Source organism: Rattus norvegicus, chromosome 19 (assembly GCF_021556685.1).
Source record: "Rattus norvegicus strain SHRSP/BbbUtx chromosome 19, alternate assembly SHRSP_T2T, whole genome shotgun sequence".
NCBI lineage: Eukaryota > Metazoa > Chordata > Mammalia > Rodentia > Muridae > Rattus > Rattus norvegicus.
The window spans coordinates 11,656,413-11,671,040 of NC_141552.1; the positions used below are offsets into that span (position 1 = coordinate 11,656,413).

Below are 14,628 nucleotides of genomic sequence, written 5' to 3' on the forward strand. Positions count from 1 at the left end.
TTCCTCTCAACTGAAAGTCGAGATAGGATTGGCATGACATCAGCACGACCTATCCCAAAGTTTGTTTGATCTTAAGAAGAATCACCATCCTTGTCTCAAATGGCCCTGTTCCCCACTTTGGGCCTGTGCTAGCACCAAGTGGTGACTCCCGAGGTCCCTGCTGAGGATTCACTGGTTGGATCCAGGTATCTCAATCTCTACCAGCTGCCAACTTCTTGTTTGAATTTGGACACCAGTTAACTTTTGTTTTAGATGGGACTAAATGACAGTGTCAGACAGCCATATTTGAGGAAATAGAATGCTTCTCATGCTGGTATGGAGTGTCAGCTTCTGGCTTTAATTGATTCTATATATATGCAGTTTCATTATCTTCCAGTTCATGGGTATTATTAGCAAAGTAATTAGCATCTTCTGTCATTCTCAGGAGTGACCGTATTTGACTAGCAAATTATATGGTCATTGGCTATTCCTATAAATATGCAAATTGAAACAAGGTATCTAGGCCTGATTCATGTGCCAGGATAAATGTTTAAAGAAAATCTTTAGGGAATTAAAATTTTATGCTTACTACTGAGGAACCAGCTAATGTTCAGTTTGACTCAAGTAGCTGGAAATGATTAGTTCAGATCAATAGATCAATATCAACATCGATAGCTAATCTGGGGGAAAGCAGCAGAATTTTTGTGTGCCTCTGGGTGTGTGTACACATACATGTGTATGAAGAAAGGAAAAAAGCAGTCAGTGCTAAAGGTAAGTATTTCATAGCCAATCATGAGGGTTAGAGGACATGGCAAGTGGAGAGAGATGGACACAGTAAATGTTGTAAGCCTGTGGGAGGTGGCTGCAGCACCATTACTGAAGAAACTCAACTTAATATATATGACTTTGAACATTTTTTTGTCATGTTTTCTTGTAATGGTGTTCATGGGTTCCTTTCACGCATTACCTTGATAATGATAAATCCGGCATATATGCTATACATGCAAGGACTTCCTTTATGTATTATATGTAATATATCTGTACCGACAATGTGATAGTTAAAATTGTCAACTTGATAGGATCTAGAATTAACTAGGGTAATCACCTAGTTATGTAGAATCATCTAGAGTTAACTAGGATAATCAACCTCTAAACATATCGGAGTTTATCTACATTAGACTAACTGAAGTGAGAAGGTCCAACCCACGGGCAGGCAGTATCACCCCGTTGGATGGGGTCCCTGATTGAACAAAAAAGGAGAAAGCAGTCTGAGTGCTGTCCCTCATTTCTTTCTGGTTCCTGCTACCATGCCCTCTCTACCAAGATGGGCTGGATTCTCAAACTCTGAGCCAACATAAGCCCCTTTTTCAGATATTGTCCTAGTAATGAAGAAGTAACTAATAAAGACACAACTTGTCTGTATCTCTGTGTCAATTAATTCTAATTACAACTTTCTTCATTTTGTACTAATCTAGGGGAAACACCCTTGAATGCACCACATGCAGTGGTCTCATTGATTGGACTGTTATGGGGCTCCACAGGCCAAGAGCGCCCTGAAGGACAGGTTATTCAATTGAATGATACCGATTACCATAATTTGCATAGTTAAAATATAAAACATCTGGCTACAGTGCTGGGACAGGTGCACAAAAGAAAATTTGAATTTTCCTTGAATTGGGAGGGAAACAAAGGTGACATTTCAAACAACAGGAAAGATGAGCTGTACTCAGAACACAGAGAGTGTACGGTGTTGCGCGCGGCTTTGACTTTGCCCTCTAGACCAAGTGTGTCATGTGGCTTCTTACAAGGGTGGGAGGCTGAAGAGGAAGAAACAGTCTGTATTTTCATTTATTGAATGCAGCTTTTGCTGGTTACATGGCAACTCAATATAAACAGCCCAGTGGAGGGTAGGCCATTAACTCTTGTTCTCATCAATGTAAACACAGCAGTAATAGTGAAGGGTAAAGAAAATGGGCCCAGTGTTTGTTCCATATGAACGGTGAGGAGGTGCTTGCCAACACTCGGACAGGTCCTGAGGGGAAATGAAGTTCATCAGCTCCCTCACTTCCAACAGTGAGGCAGAGAAGAACACAGAGATACCCGACCCACTTCTTCCAGTGGCTTCAACGTAGTCATATGGGTGTTCAAATTGGACTTCTGCGAACTGTTCAAGTCCCTCTCGAGGCCTAAGAAGGGGATCATACCTTCTGTGAGTGTCGAAGTAGTTCCATGAAGCCCTTTCCTTGTGACTTGGTCACGGTCCATAGAAAATGTGACTTGCATATAGTGTTTGGCTTCATATTTCTGTAGTCCCTGTTATAGCCCTGGATCTAGTGAGTAGAAACTTGAAATCAGGTTGTTCTCAGGGTTCATCATGAAGGAAGCTGCTTACACGTTCTCTGAGGATGGTTGTCTTTGCAGGGCCACTGATGTTGAGGGTTGTTGATTGAGGGAGCTAATTTTTCTTTTAGAGCTTTAAGGATTACGTTAAAAAAAAAAAACAACTTGAATTACTAGATCAAAATCCCCCAAATTCAAAAACTCAAAACAAAAACAAGAGTGACTTTGAGAATAAAGAACCAATCCATCCCTCCTCCAGGTCCCTGCATGTCTAATGTCCCTATGAGAGTCTCCAGACGTTTGTTTCGTTCCTTGGGTTGCTCTCCCTATGGGAATCCAGCTAGGTGGCAGGGTAAATTTCCGTCGTAGGGAACTTTATTGCTTTTACTTCCTCAACAGCTAAGGTTTGACCCATGATTGTTAAAAAGCAATGGGAACATCCAGAAACCCTGACTTGGTCTGTGGCTTTGTGGTAAACTGCTAACTCTTCATTTGCTTCCACACCTTCTATGTCCCATTCTGGAAGCACTCATGGTGGGCTGGGTCTCTGTCGAAGATCTCGGAAGAGAGCAGCTTTGTGGGGCCAAAGAGACAAAGGGAAACAAACCAAAGAAAAGCAGTGTTGGAGTTCTCAAAAGTTGGGCCCCCAGGAAGGAAGTGGCTCTTCCATTGTGGCATGTCTCTCCCTAGTGGTGGCCTCCGTGGTGCTAGCTATTGTTCTCAGCCGTGAGATATTTCAAGGCAGCAAAGCCGTAGCGTCGGGACATGTCCTGTTGAAACTCTTCCTTCAGGGTTTTGAGACAGACTCGGTATTGCTTGTTGGAGCGGAACTTAGTGATGTCGAAACTAGGAGCATGGGGCATGTGGATCATGTAGGCATTGGGCAGCACGGTGAACTCATACTCCTAGAAGGAGGAAGACAAGAGTAAGGAGAGGTCTTGTAAGAGCCTTGGGTCGAGTATGATTCTGAGTCAAGGGACTGAAGGGGAGAACACTAGGAGGGGGCACAGCCGCTCCAGAATGACTTGCGTCAGGGTTCTGCCCACGATCTTGTAAAAAGTATCTCAGTCATCTGAGGTTTGGTGTGCTCATATACAAAGTGAGAGTGAAAAAAAATCTATCTCGAAGGCTGATTACAAGGGTGAAACTCACACTTTATGGGAAGAAGGGAACAGAACACATGTCCGCCCCTCAAAGGCTCTCCATGCACCACATAGTCAAGCCGTAATGATGCTACTATGCAATGTTCTCTTGAACCATCTATTTATGTGACAGTCTCCACAAAAAGTACAAAAAGAGGGGACAAAACAAAAATAAAAGGCAAGTTAAAAAAAAAAAAGCAAGTATTAAAGTTCAACGTGGTGGCTCAGATCTGTGACCTAGCACATGGAAAGCCTACATGAGAAGTCTGCCATGAATTCCAGGCTAACCTGGGCTACATAGGAAGTTTCAGACCAGTCGAAGCTATAGTATAAGACCCTGTCTTAAAAATAGATATATAAATATTACGTAAATAAAATACCCAAATAAAAAAATAAAATGCTTAGCTATATTGAAGCTTAAGAAGGATAAAAATTTCTCCAACTTCTTATAAGTGATGGCATTATAGAATATGCTCGACACGGCAGGATACATACAGTCAAATACACATCTCTGAACAGCCAACGCAGTGGACAAAAATTTAGGACATGTAACAAAGACAGAACCCAGCACATGCACGGTCTATATCCTTGTTCCAATTTGGATTCGTGCCATCCACTTTCTCAGCCCAGGGCCAACAAGAATAAACTTAGCAAGGCAAACTGAGGACAGGACAGGCAGAAGACAGAAGCTGACAGTAAAATAAAAAAAAAAAATCAGAACATGCAAGACCCACCTGACTGGGCATTTTACACAGGGACGGAGTGGGCTACCCCATCCACCGGCCCCTATAGCTGGGGCTCTGTGAGTGCCTCACTATCTTAAGTCACTGGAATGAATGGATAAGACTGTGTCTGATGAGTGCTATAAGCAAATACAAGAAAGTATATGGTCCATTTGCAAAAACTCTGTGAGTGAGTCTTAAACAAAGGCGAGGCCTTTGTGACGGGGGCGGGGATGGGGGGACTCTCTTTTGAATGGTCACCACAAAACACTGTTGGGCCCAGAAATACCACTGTCCTTGCTGGTAGCAGCAAAAGTAGGCTAAGACTCACAGTCTGTTGTAGGCAGGTATGTTGGCCATTACATGGGTACCAATGGATGGATAATATGTTCTGTTTCGCTCAACATGAACACTATTCCACAATTCTGCCAATACCACTGGCTCTCAGTTACCCGGCATTGGCTCAGACTCAAGGGAACATGTGCCTCATGAATATAGCAAATGGTGTTGAGAGACTACAGCCTGTCTGGTTTGCTTCAGTTGTATAGACGAAGCAGTTCTGAAACCTGGCCGTGAATATCTGTTTGGAGAACATCTAGGAGGAACAACAGTGGTAGAGCCGAGCAGGGCAACTTGAAGGTCTCACAAAGTTTGCAAATCCTTTGCAAAAGTGTACAGTACCCAGCTCAGTCTATTAAAACTCTGCAGGTTTCTTCTGAAGTAGATGCTTGCTAAGTACTGCATAAATGAACGAAGGTTTTCAGCTGGAACACCTAAAAATTTTTAGTCTAAAAATCACTGCTGTTTTAATTGCTGGGCAGGATAATTAGCAACGTTTTAGTGGCCTGTTTTGTGCCACTTACAATGAGACAGTCATACAATTTGGAGTCCAGTCATCCTGTGCTTATTTTCTTCACCAGATAGAGGGGGTAGGAAGCTCATCTTTGCCTAATCCTGGCCAGGAAACTAATTCCTATTCAAGGAAAGACCAAAGGTTTGAGGTTGAAAGTCTAGAAAACAGACGCACATGTGTTAGTTCCTCAAACCCTGTTGTTCCTCCCAAGGTCCTTATGAATCCTGTCTCCAAGGTTCCTTTTCAGCTCTCATATCTGTACATCTCTCTCCCCACATAGTCTGAGGCTGGTGTTCTGTTCTCACCTGTGCATCCAGTTCCATGATGTGAGCCACTTTGTTCCAGCCAAAGCCCACAAACCTCCGGTCGTACTCGGGGCAGTCTCGCCTCACAACAACGTATGGCTCGAAATCGGCCTCCCACTCGACCTGGTAAGGCGTGGTGGCAGTCCGCCACTTGGCGAAGTTTGTGGGTGCGTGGCCTTTCGTCCATACGTGATACCTGGGACACGTAGAGAGAAGCCGTTGAGTGAAGGCATGAAAGCTGAAATTTTCCCAACCCTGGCGATGGAGAGGAAGAAGAAATACATGTTGATATGGTCTTCCTGGCGAGACATGACTGTGTCCCTGAAAAACCCTCATTCAAGTTCAAACTTTCAGTGCCTGTAAATGGGACCTGATAGGGAACAGGAGCTCGATAAGTATACTCAAGTTAGGCAAGAAACCATGTGCAGATTCAGACAGAGCTAGAACGATGAACCCATTAAGAAATAAGTAACGTTGATGACTATTGGCAATCACCAAAAAAACAAAGGCAGAAAGGAACAAGGAAGGCATCTTTCCTAGAGCCTTTAGAAAACCACTGACCTACTGGGACCTTATATTGGACTTCTGACTTGTAAAACAGTTAGATAATGAACAGCTGTGTCTTAAGCCCCCTATGTTGTAGCATTTTGTTACAGCAGCCCCAGGAAACTAATGCAGTCTCTCAGAGTTATCCATCACTAATGAGAAGACCCCATAGAAAGATCAACGAACTTCTGAGCACTTATCACTTCCATGAAATCTCTATCTGGTATTTCCTACCAGGGCCCACTGGTAATCCTGCTCAATCCTCAATTATGGGGCAGAATATAGGTGCAGGATACTCCTCTGATTATATTATATTCTGAGGCAAGGGTGAATTTTTTTTTATAGATATAAAGGTTACTAAGCAGGTGCCTCTGAAGTTAATGAAAATTGAGATTACCAAGGTAGGTATGATCTGATTCATAATCTTTCATATCTGGAAGGAAGGAAAGAATCACACTGTGAGCTGTTTATAAAGTCAGGGTGAAAAGCAGGAGGAGCCAGGAGCCAATGGGGTACATGTCCAAAAACTAGCAGAACGAAGACTTCAGCCTGTGGTAACAAGAAGAGAAACCCTATCAGCACCCAGCAGCCAGGAAGAGGATCCTGGGGCACTGGGGAAGACCAGCCTGCCTTCAGACATTTGTTTTCCACACAGTGATAGCCTAGACAGAGAGTTGGCTACTCCACACAAGCAGAACGAGACAGTCAAGCTGGGAGTCTGCCTTGCTTTACGGTATCTATCAGTGAGAAATGACCCACGTAACAATCTGAAGGTTATTTTTTTTTTAGACATTTACTCTGTGCTGGGATGATTTTAAATGGTCTAGATGCATATCGTTTTGAATTCTAAAAATGATTCCGATACTGGGTTGCAAATAGTAATGAACCCTAAGTAGTCTGTCTCAAGGGCTAGCTTTTGTGCTACTGTCCTCAATATGCATACAAGGATAGAAGGTGCCAAGGGGGTGAGGCAGAAAGACTTGCAGATTAGGACTCTGTTCTCACTCTATGTTTCTGAATGCACCACAATCCCTTTTCAATCCCTCTTTCCCACCTCATCTGAACATTTTCTTTTCAGCTTTAGGATCCAGGGCTTTCTCCTCCCTTAGCACTAGGTTGGTGCCCTGTTCTTACTGGTGTGTTCAGTTTTAGGCTATGAGGAAAGTACGTTGAGAAAATGAGAGGATAAATAATCTAAAACTTGTGAGGTGTCAGAAAGAGAAGGTGACTAGTGAGTAGGGTGGGATATTGTCACTGCAAGTATTGGGGGAGGTGAATGCAGGGAATGAAATGAAGAGACAGTTGAAGATAACAGAAAGGGATTAGGAAAGATGTCTACTAGGGGTAGAGAGAAAGGCTTCCTGAAACAAAAGAAAGACAGGACGGGTAGGACCCAGTGGCTTAGCTGCAGGAGAAGTAGTTAATGGGTTTCTCTAAGGAGGCTGCATTTGTTGGGCATTTGCTCTGCGCTGGGATGATTTTAAATGCTGTAGATGCATATTGTTTTAAATTCTAAAAATTCTCCTGGTACTGGGCTGCAAATAGTAAAGAATCCCAGGTAGCCTGGGAACAGCTCTGTAAGGGGAACAAGGCTGTGAAAGCGAGTGCCCCATGGCAGGTGGCATTCCAGTCCCTAAAACTCTCCTTTCACCAAAGAGACTGGATTTATGCCAGACTCTAATACAAACTCAATCCATCGGACTCAACGTGTTGCTGGGTAGGAGAAGCAAGTTGGGTAGAGGCAGGGACTTGAGGTTCAATACCATCAATGAGACAGAATCCACCAAAGCCAGTTATGGAAATGAAAAGGATAGGGGGACTGTTACTTTAGTGGGGCTTGGAAAGAACACTGTAAGATGTTAGGGACAAGTCTAATCCAAAAATTAGGTCATAGAACAACTGATTTCCTATCTGAGAATTTGCTGAACAGGCAGCTGTGATACCTGGTACCTTTGACAAAATGGGCATACCGTTAGGTGATGACTGGGAATTCATATTGGGTTCCAAGCTCAGCAAAGTAAGACCATTGGGCCAAGGGTTCAAAGCTCACTGCTACCACTTATGAACATCAGACTCTGAACAATCAAGTACTTAATAGTTTCCTCTCACGTAAGCTGGGAAAATCATACCTCTCATAAAAAACTGCCCCGGAGCTTAAACAAGACAATGGTAGAAACACTGGCACAGGGCCAGCATGCAGAAGACGTTCCACAGATGCTGGTTCCTTACTAGACAGTTATGAGACTGTGAAAGGTAGCCTGGTTCCCAGTTGAGCCAAGGCTAGAAGCCCCAGAGACCGTGAAGGGACAGTAGGGTCTCTGCTCCCAGGCACCAGAACCCTGTCACTAGCCATGGCCCCCCATAGATTGGTGGTCATCAGTCATGTAAGGGCAATGCCCCAACCTCCTCCACATGTAGATGAGGAAAAGGACCTGACCACAGGTCACTTAGGCTCAAGACAGAGATCTCCATTTTAATGAGGTATCTAAAGGCCTGGAGGGCTTAGCCAATAAGCTTTCCTTCTTAGACATTCCTCCCTACAAAAGGTATTTAATCTCAGGCCTACTTTGAGAAGTGGGGTATGATTTTACATTTCTGACATGACAATAAATGCCTTTAAACTGTGGACTGCCTCTTTTCATTGGGGATCTGCTGTGGGAAGCCATGGAGAATGCCTTTGTCTATAGAGCTGCTATAGAAGGCCTCTCTGTGCTCCCAGCCCTGACTGCCACCAAGCCGAGCTCAAGCTAACCACTGAGAAGCCAAGGACTCCTCCCCTCCTCGGGAGCAGCCAGAGTCCCCACTCCCCACCTGGCCATGGGCTATATCAAGTCCGTTCTCAGCTCTTCCACGGCTTCCTGTGGCACCTGAGTGTCCAAGAGCCTGAGAACCAGACAGCACCAGCTTTGTCACAGGCCCTGGGACCCCTGAACGAGCGCCAGCTATCCTGGACCTCAGACTGTGTTTTCCTACTCCTGATCAATCAGTGTCCAGGGGCTTCCCTATGGCCCAATACCCTCCTGGAGACAATGTAGGGTAAGCACATCAACTACCCTGTCCCGCCTCCCCAAGCGGCCAAGCCCTGTGGCAGAGCGGATGTGAAACCAGCAGATCTACAGACAGTTAAAGTGTTTACTAATAATGGCTACTGACAGCAGCCTGCCTGGGGTTGCATCCTTTTGTTTAGCTGTGTGAACAGGTTAACTGCCTTGTTCCTTTCTCCTGGCAATGCAAGAGATAATATCAACTTTTAACATGAAGTGGATTCTCACAAAGCACTCATGGCCATGTCTGCTTATCTGGTTATAGAGTACTAGTTTCCATTCACTCAGTCTGGCCTGCTGACAGAATGACAAATAGCTGGGCAGAAGAGCATGCAGCTAAGTTACTACCACAAACCCAAAATGCATACTCACACTACAACCTACAGACTGCCTGGGGTCTACTGTCTACTGTTGGTCCAGCAGACACTGGGCCACAGGGTCTAGCCACACCAGGCAACCTCAGGCTCTCTGAGCAGTGTCTTCAAACTTGATATATGCTAGAGCCATAGGAAGGACTAGTTTTAATACCAGGGTTTATGGTCCAGGATGAAACCCGAGACTATATTCACAAGAAGGTTCCAGACAACGTGATACTATTGGTCTAGGGGCTATACATACTCTGAGCACCATGTTCCTGAAGGATGCAGAGGGGTATAGAAGCTTCTCATGCTAGATGTGGTGAGGGGTAGGTTTCTCTGGAGAGCACATGACAAAAGCAATTTCTCAGAGCGAATTCTGTAATTTAGCACTTGGCATGGTGGCTTGCAAGCTGCTGGCCAGAGCAGTAATCATGGGTCCAGCAGACTAGGTCCCACCTCTCATGCCTAGAGATAGGGCCTTGAAATGAGTTCTCACATCACCTGGGGTAGAAGATGGCAGAAAGAACACCTTGGACATTTGATAGATATTTGGCTACTGAGCTACAGAAACCGTGGGAGACTCAGACGAAGGTTTGACCTCAAATCTCAATGTCACCAATTCATGATTTTTGTGTTTTCAAACAAGAACTGATATGAAAAATCAAGGGCTTGTCAGCAGCCCAATGCTATTCCAGCTAAGACCGGCCTGGTGGTTCCTCATGTTTTGCCACTTATCAGCCATGTGTCACTAGCAGATTATTTTATTACAGACATCAGTGTTTTTGCTATAAGGTTTATGTTCATCCCAATGCCTGGTCCATATAAAATATGCAATTTATGGGGAGAGGAATTCCTCTAGGTTCCTTTCTAGAGTTCTGATTAGAAGATGGCGGCTGGAGATTGAGTCTGTCTCTACCAGACACCCTCCACTCCCCACAAAATACAAAGATGCATAAACTTGGCGTCATGGAGTGAATATCTTTACCCACAAACACTCTGAAAATGCCTTGCAAAGGTTTTGTAGTATCAGGACAACCCAGCTGCTATGCTTAAAATATTTGTGCATAATCCGGGCTGTTTAAAACTGCACACTTCTCACTCAGAGAAAGGAGGGGTCATTCCTACACTGTATGAAATAGAGGAATGTGAACTGTTAGCAGGAACAGGTAGATGCAATGGTTCCTTTCATGTTGTTTCATCTGAATGAGATTAGCAGCATTCCTACTCCCCTAGTCCTGACTGCTACAGTTAATGTTAGGGCCTAGAGCTCACTGTGTGGGTGAGTGCTGGGATACTCTGGACAGCGTAGCTACCTGAATAAGAAGGCATTGGGGTCTGGGAATGAGAAAACCAATGGCTTTGGTTGCAGCTATCACTGGGCAGTTGGCTCTTACATCAGTTGTGTGCAACTCTGGAGTCCTGTTGATGACTTTAGATGATGAGTTTAGTTGCAGGTGATGACTTTAGATGCCTGGTCCATGCCCTAAGAGCTTAGCGATTAGACTTCTTACACAAAAGGGAAAAGGACCTTAAAAGGGATCTCAGGGTAAAACCCACCCTGCAGGAGAATTAATGCATACTTTCATGGTTTCCATTGTCAACGTGATACCAGAATGTCTCAATGTAGGACTGTAGACCTTGGGTTGGTCCATGGGATGTCCCGTGGGGATTGTCTTGATTACCTTATTTGATATGGAAGACCTACTCTAAATGTGGGTGACACCTTCTCGCAGTGGCCAGACTTGGAAGACAAAAGGTTTTGTTCACTGGATTTCCACTGTCATTGACAAATTTATCTATCCTGTCGCTGCTGACATCAACAGATCCTCTGTGATATGAGAACCAGCCTTTTCAGGCTTCCAATGTACGCTGAAGAATAAGAACCTACTAGGTCCTCAGCATCCAATTGGTATTGTACTCAGCCTCCTGGACTGCCAACTACCATATTCTTGACTCTCCACTGTTGGACCAATCTGGTTACATTGCAAAAGTTACTCTGATAAATAGATTGTAAATATATACTCATTCTATCAGTTTTGTTCCTCTAGAGAACAGTGCAATGTATATACCAAAGACAAATCTGAGCCAAGGGATAGTGACAGGGCCCAAACAGAGTTTGTTTGCTACAGTAAGCCTCTCTTTCCATCTGGACACAGTGCCTACCATCCCTGTATAAAGCAAAGCAAATAACATGCCAGAAAAGGAGAACAGACAGAGTCCCAAGGACAATGGGCTGAGCATCTTTCTTTGGTTTTTACGGTGAATTAATACAACCGACTGATTGATCTCTTGGCCAACAGCTTTGACATCTAGGTGATCTGCGAGGGAGGTCCTTCGTGCACCCCAGATGATTGCTGTGAGAGTCACTCACCTGAATGTGAATAGGGTCCCCATGTCCAACATTGACAGCAGCTCTGCTTTTGACTTGGGGAAAGAGAGTCGGTAGCGCAGCGTCTCAAATGCTGGGACGATCATTGCTTTCTTGGTATTGGCAAGGTCAAGCTGGATGACAGACTTCCTAAAAGAGAGGTAGGTAGAGATACAGGGTGCCTTTGATGTCAGGTCAAGGCTCTTCCTTGTGAGGATAACTGATTATCAGCCCACGGAGGCTAAGTAACTGTTTAAATCCCTCACACAGAACAAATAGAGGGACCGACAGGTTACCATGGCTGACCACACAGGTTAGACCATACAGGCTGGGTTCGCTTTCCATAAATTGCAGTGTGCTAATATCAGAGCTTATCTCTTTTGGCTCTTATCTTAGTATTTCATCAGGCTTTTCAGGGCAGTCTGAAAAGACTTATAGGACTATGGAGCAGGCTATAGAAGACCAGTGATGAGAAGCCATTGAGAGGAAAGACCAACCATGATCCATTAACCTCGGAAATGGCCTAAATCATAGCCCCACAGAGTAGGTAGAAACCCTCTTCACACACAGTCATCATCTAGCCAGGTGAGTCAGGAGCCTGATGGATTAATTGGAATCCTCCAACTTCACTGACTCCCACTCAGTCTTCTGTTCCTCAGGACCTGTTTCCTGCCTTCTGACCACCTGGGTTGGACTTTCAGCTCAGACACTGCCTCTTATAAAGGGAGAAAGGCTCAAAGATGGCAAGCTAGCATGAAGCCTTTAAGAAATACAGACTGCATTTAAATGCTGGCAATGCAACTTAGAGTCTTGTCCTGGCCAAGTAAGCTAGCTTCTTGCTACCTCAGGTGCCACCTGCCCAGAATAGTGACAATAATGTCTATCTCCTGGCGTTGAGGCGTTGAGATGGGTGAGGCATTATCATGCCTGGCAGGGGGCAGGCAAATAATGTAGGTAGGCAAGTATCATTTACAAGGCTGTCACTACCCCACGGCCTAATGTACTGTCATCTCTTTTGGCTATTACCTTAATATTTCATCAGGCTTTCTAGTCACAACACTGACTTTAGGATCTTGATGCAACCATGGACCTTCTGTGTTTATCGTTACAATAAAGAAAGATATTTGGAAGGTTTAAGGGAACAGCAGACACTTCTGAGAGAAGCAAGTTTCGTAGCCATATGAAGCAGCTTCACTTAATGAATCTCAGAGCAGTTACTTAGGCAGGGACTCAGTGGGGGATAATGTTCAAAGAGAAGCCATGTTCTCTGTTAGTCACTGTGCTCACCTGGGCCAATGGAGAGTAGAAGAGAGGCACAAGCTGAGACGAACATAATCAAGACTTTATATCAATGAATGAGAAGGAAGGGTATGGACCAGAATAGATAAGAATAGTCTTTTGAAACCATTGTTAGTCTTACCATATCTTGGTGGGTGAATAAGAGGTAGTCAAGAGGTGGTGTGGAAGCTCAGTTAGAACCCACAAATATCATCCTAGCTGAGTCTTTATAACTATGATTAATTATAGTAATACATACCCCCACATCACTACTACAGAGGTTTTTAAAGGATGACTGTAGATGGCTACAAACTTTACTCAGCCAGTCTGAGAGCCATGAGTGTGAGTCAGTCTGTCCCCGCCTACATCTTCTTTCCCCTGTTTCTCTGTAGAGTGATGTCAAATGTACACAATGCCTCTGTGGTTAGATATCCATAGTTAGGCTTTTATATTAAACGTGAATTAGATACAGTGTTAGGCCTTTCCCTTCCTCCTAGAAAAGATGTGTACTTACTTATTCTTGGGATAAGATATAAGAGTCTACATCTAAAACATAATCTTAGGTCCCAGGGACTCTGGGACATGGGAAAGATGTTAGTGGGAGATTGCTTCTCATTCAGTAGTCACTGTACATCTGTCATTAACATGCCAGTTAAAGAGAGATACAGCCGGCCAGTCACAGACTGCTGTCTGAACTGTGCTTACCTGCTGACATAAATGGCTCAATTTGCTAAAATTCGGAGGATAAAGATCTCTAAATTGGGGTTAAGAGTGAGTCTGTGAGTTCTTAAGATATAAATTCTATCAAAATAGTAGGAGGTGGGGAGGGCTAAACTGTAAGTGGGACAGGGCATTTATTAATATTCAATATATAAACATTGGGTTCTCTACATAAGCCCCAGTTACTGTTACAATCACAGTTATCCATATGTATGATGTCCTTCCATAAACGTTGGTGCATCTTTTGTAGTACAAGGTCAGCCTCAGAGTGTCATTCCACCTTCTACCTTGCTTTTGAAGACATTGTCTCTTCTTGGGAATTGGAGCTTGCAAAGTAGGTTATGCCAACAAGCTCCAGGAACCCACTTGCTTGTGCATCACTAGGGCTGGGACTACAGTGTAGTAGCATGCACTTCTGCACTGAGCTTTTTCATGTTGATTCTTGAATAAAACGTGGGTCCTCAAGCTTTTCCAGAAAGCCCCTTTACTGACTGAGCTCTTGCAGCTACCGTTAAAGCTGTTTTTTAAAAATGTTTTGCTCAAAATAATACTCCTTTTTACAGCCCCTATAGATAGCAGCAGTTCTCATTGGGACACCCTTTATGAGTCCCTACCTAGGACATATTGTCTAGTCAACAAAGTAAATATTTCCAGTGGTGATTTGCACAGAAACAGAGGCTGGGAGACCATGACTTGCATTGTTGGGCTCTACAGGTTTTTGAACTTCTGCTGCAGAGATGCCCAGGGCTGCTCACTTTAACTTTGGTATCACTGCTCTTGTTTCCCAATTCTATTTCAATTCCATAAGAGACATTCGCCCTTTGATTTGCTTTTAACTTTAATTACATTCTTGAGTGGTTCCTGTTACTTATCACCAAACAACGCTAATGGATACGTCGTAAGACTCCTCAACAAACAGACTCAATCTTTTCTAGGAAAGAAGGCTATTATCTCAGGGCTGTGAGAAATCCT

General features: G+C 44.1%; 1 protein-coding gene across 5 annotated transcripts in view; it reads right to left on the reverse strand.

Annotated features, from left to right (window-relative positions):
- Window positions 1–1,801: 1,801 nt before the first annotated feature.
- The window catches only part of Large1 (LARGE xylosyl- and glucuronyltransferase 1), a 452,006-nt gene continuing 439,179 nt past the window's right edge, over window positions 1,802–14,628 (reverse strand). For 3 of the 5 annotated variants that reach the window (NM_001429168.1, NM_001429166.1, NM_001429167.1), the window contains 3 exon segments: window positions 1,802–3,224; window positions 5,342–5,537; window positions 11,662–11,808. In NM_001429168.1, the coding sequence (NP_001416097.1) occupies window positions 3,027–3,224; window positions 5,342–5,537; window positions 11,662–11,808 (541 nt within the window). In that variant the 3' untranslated portion in view covers window positions 1,802–3,026. 5 annotated transcript variants of the gene reach the window in all.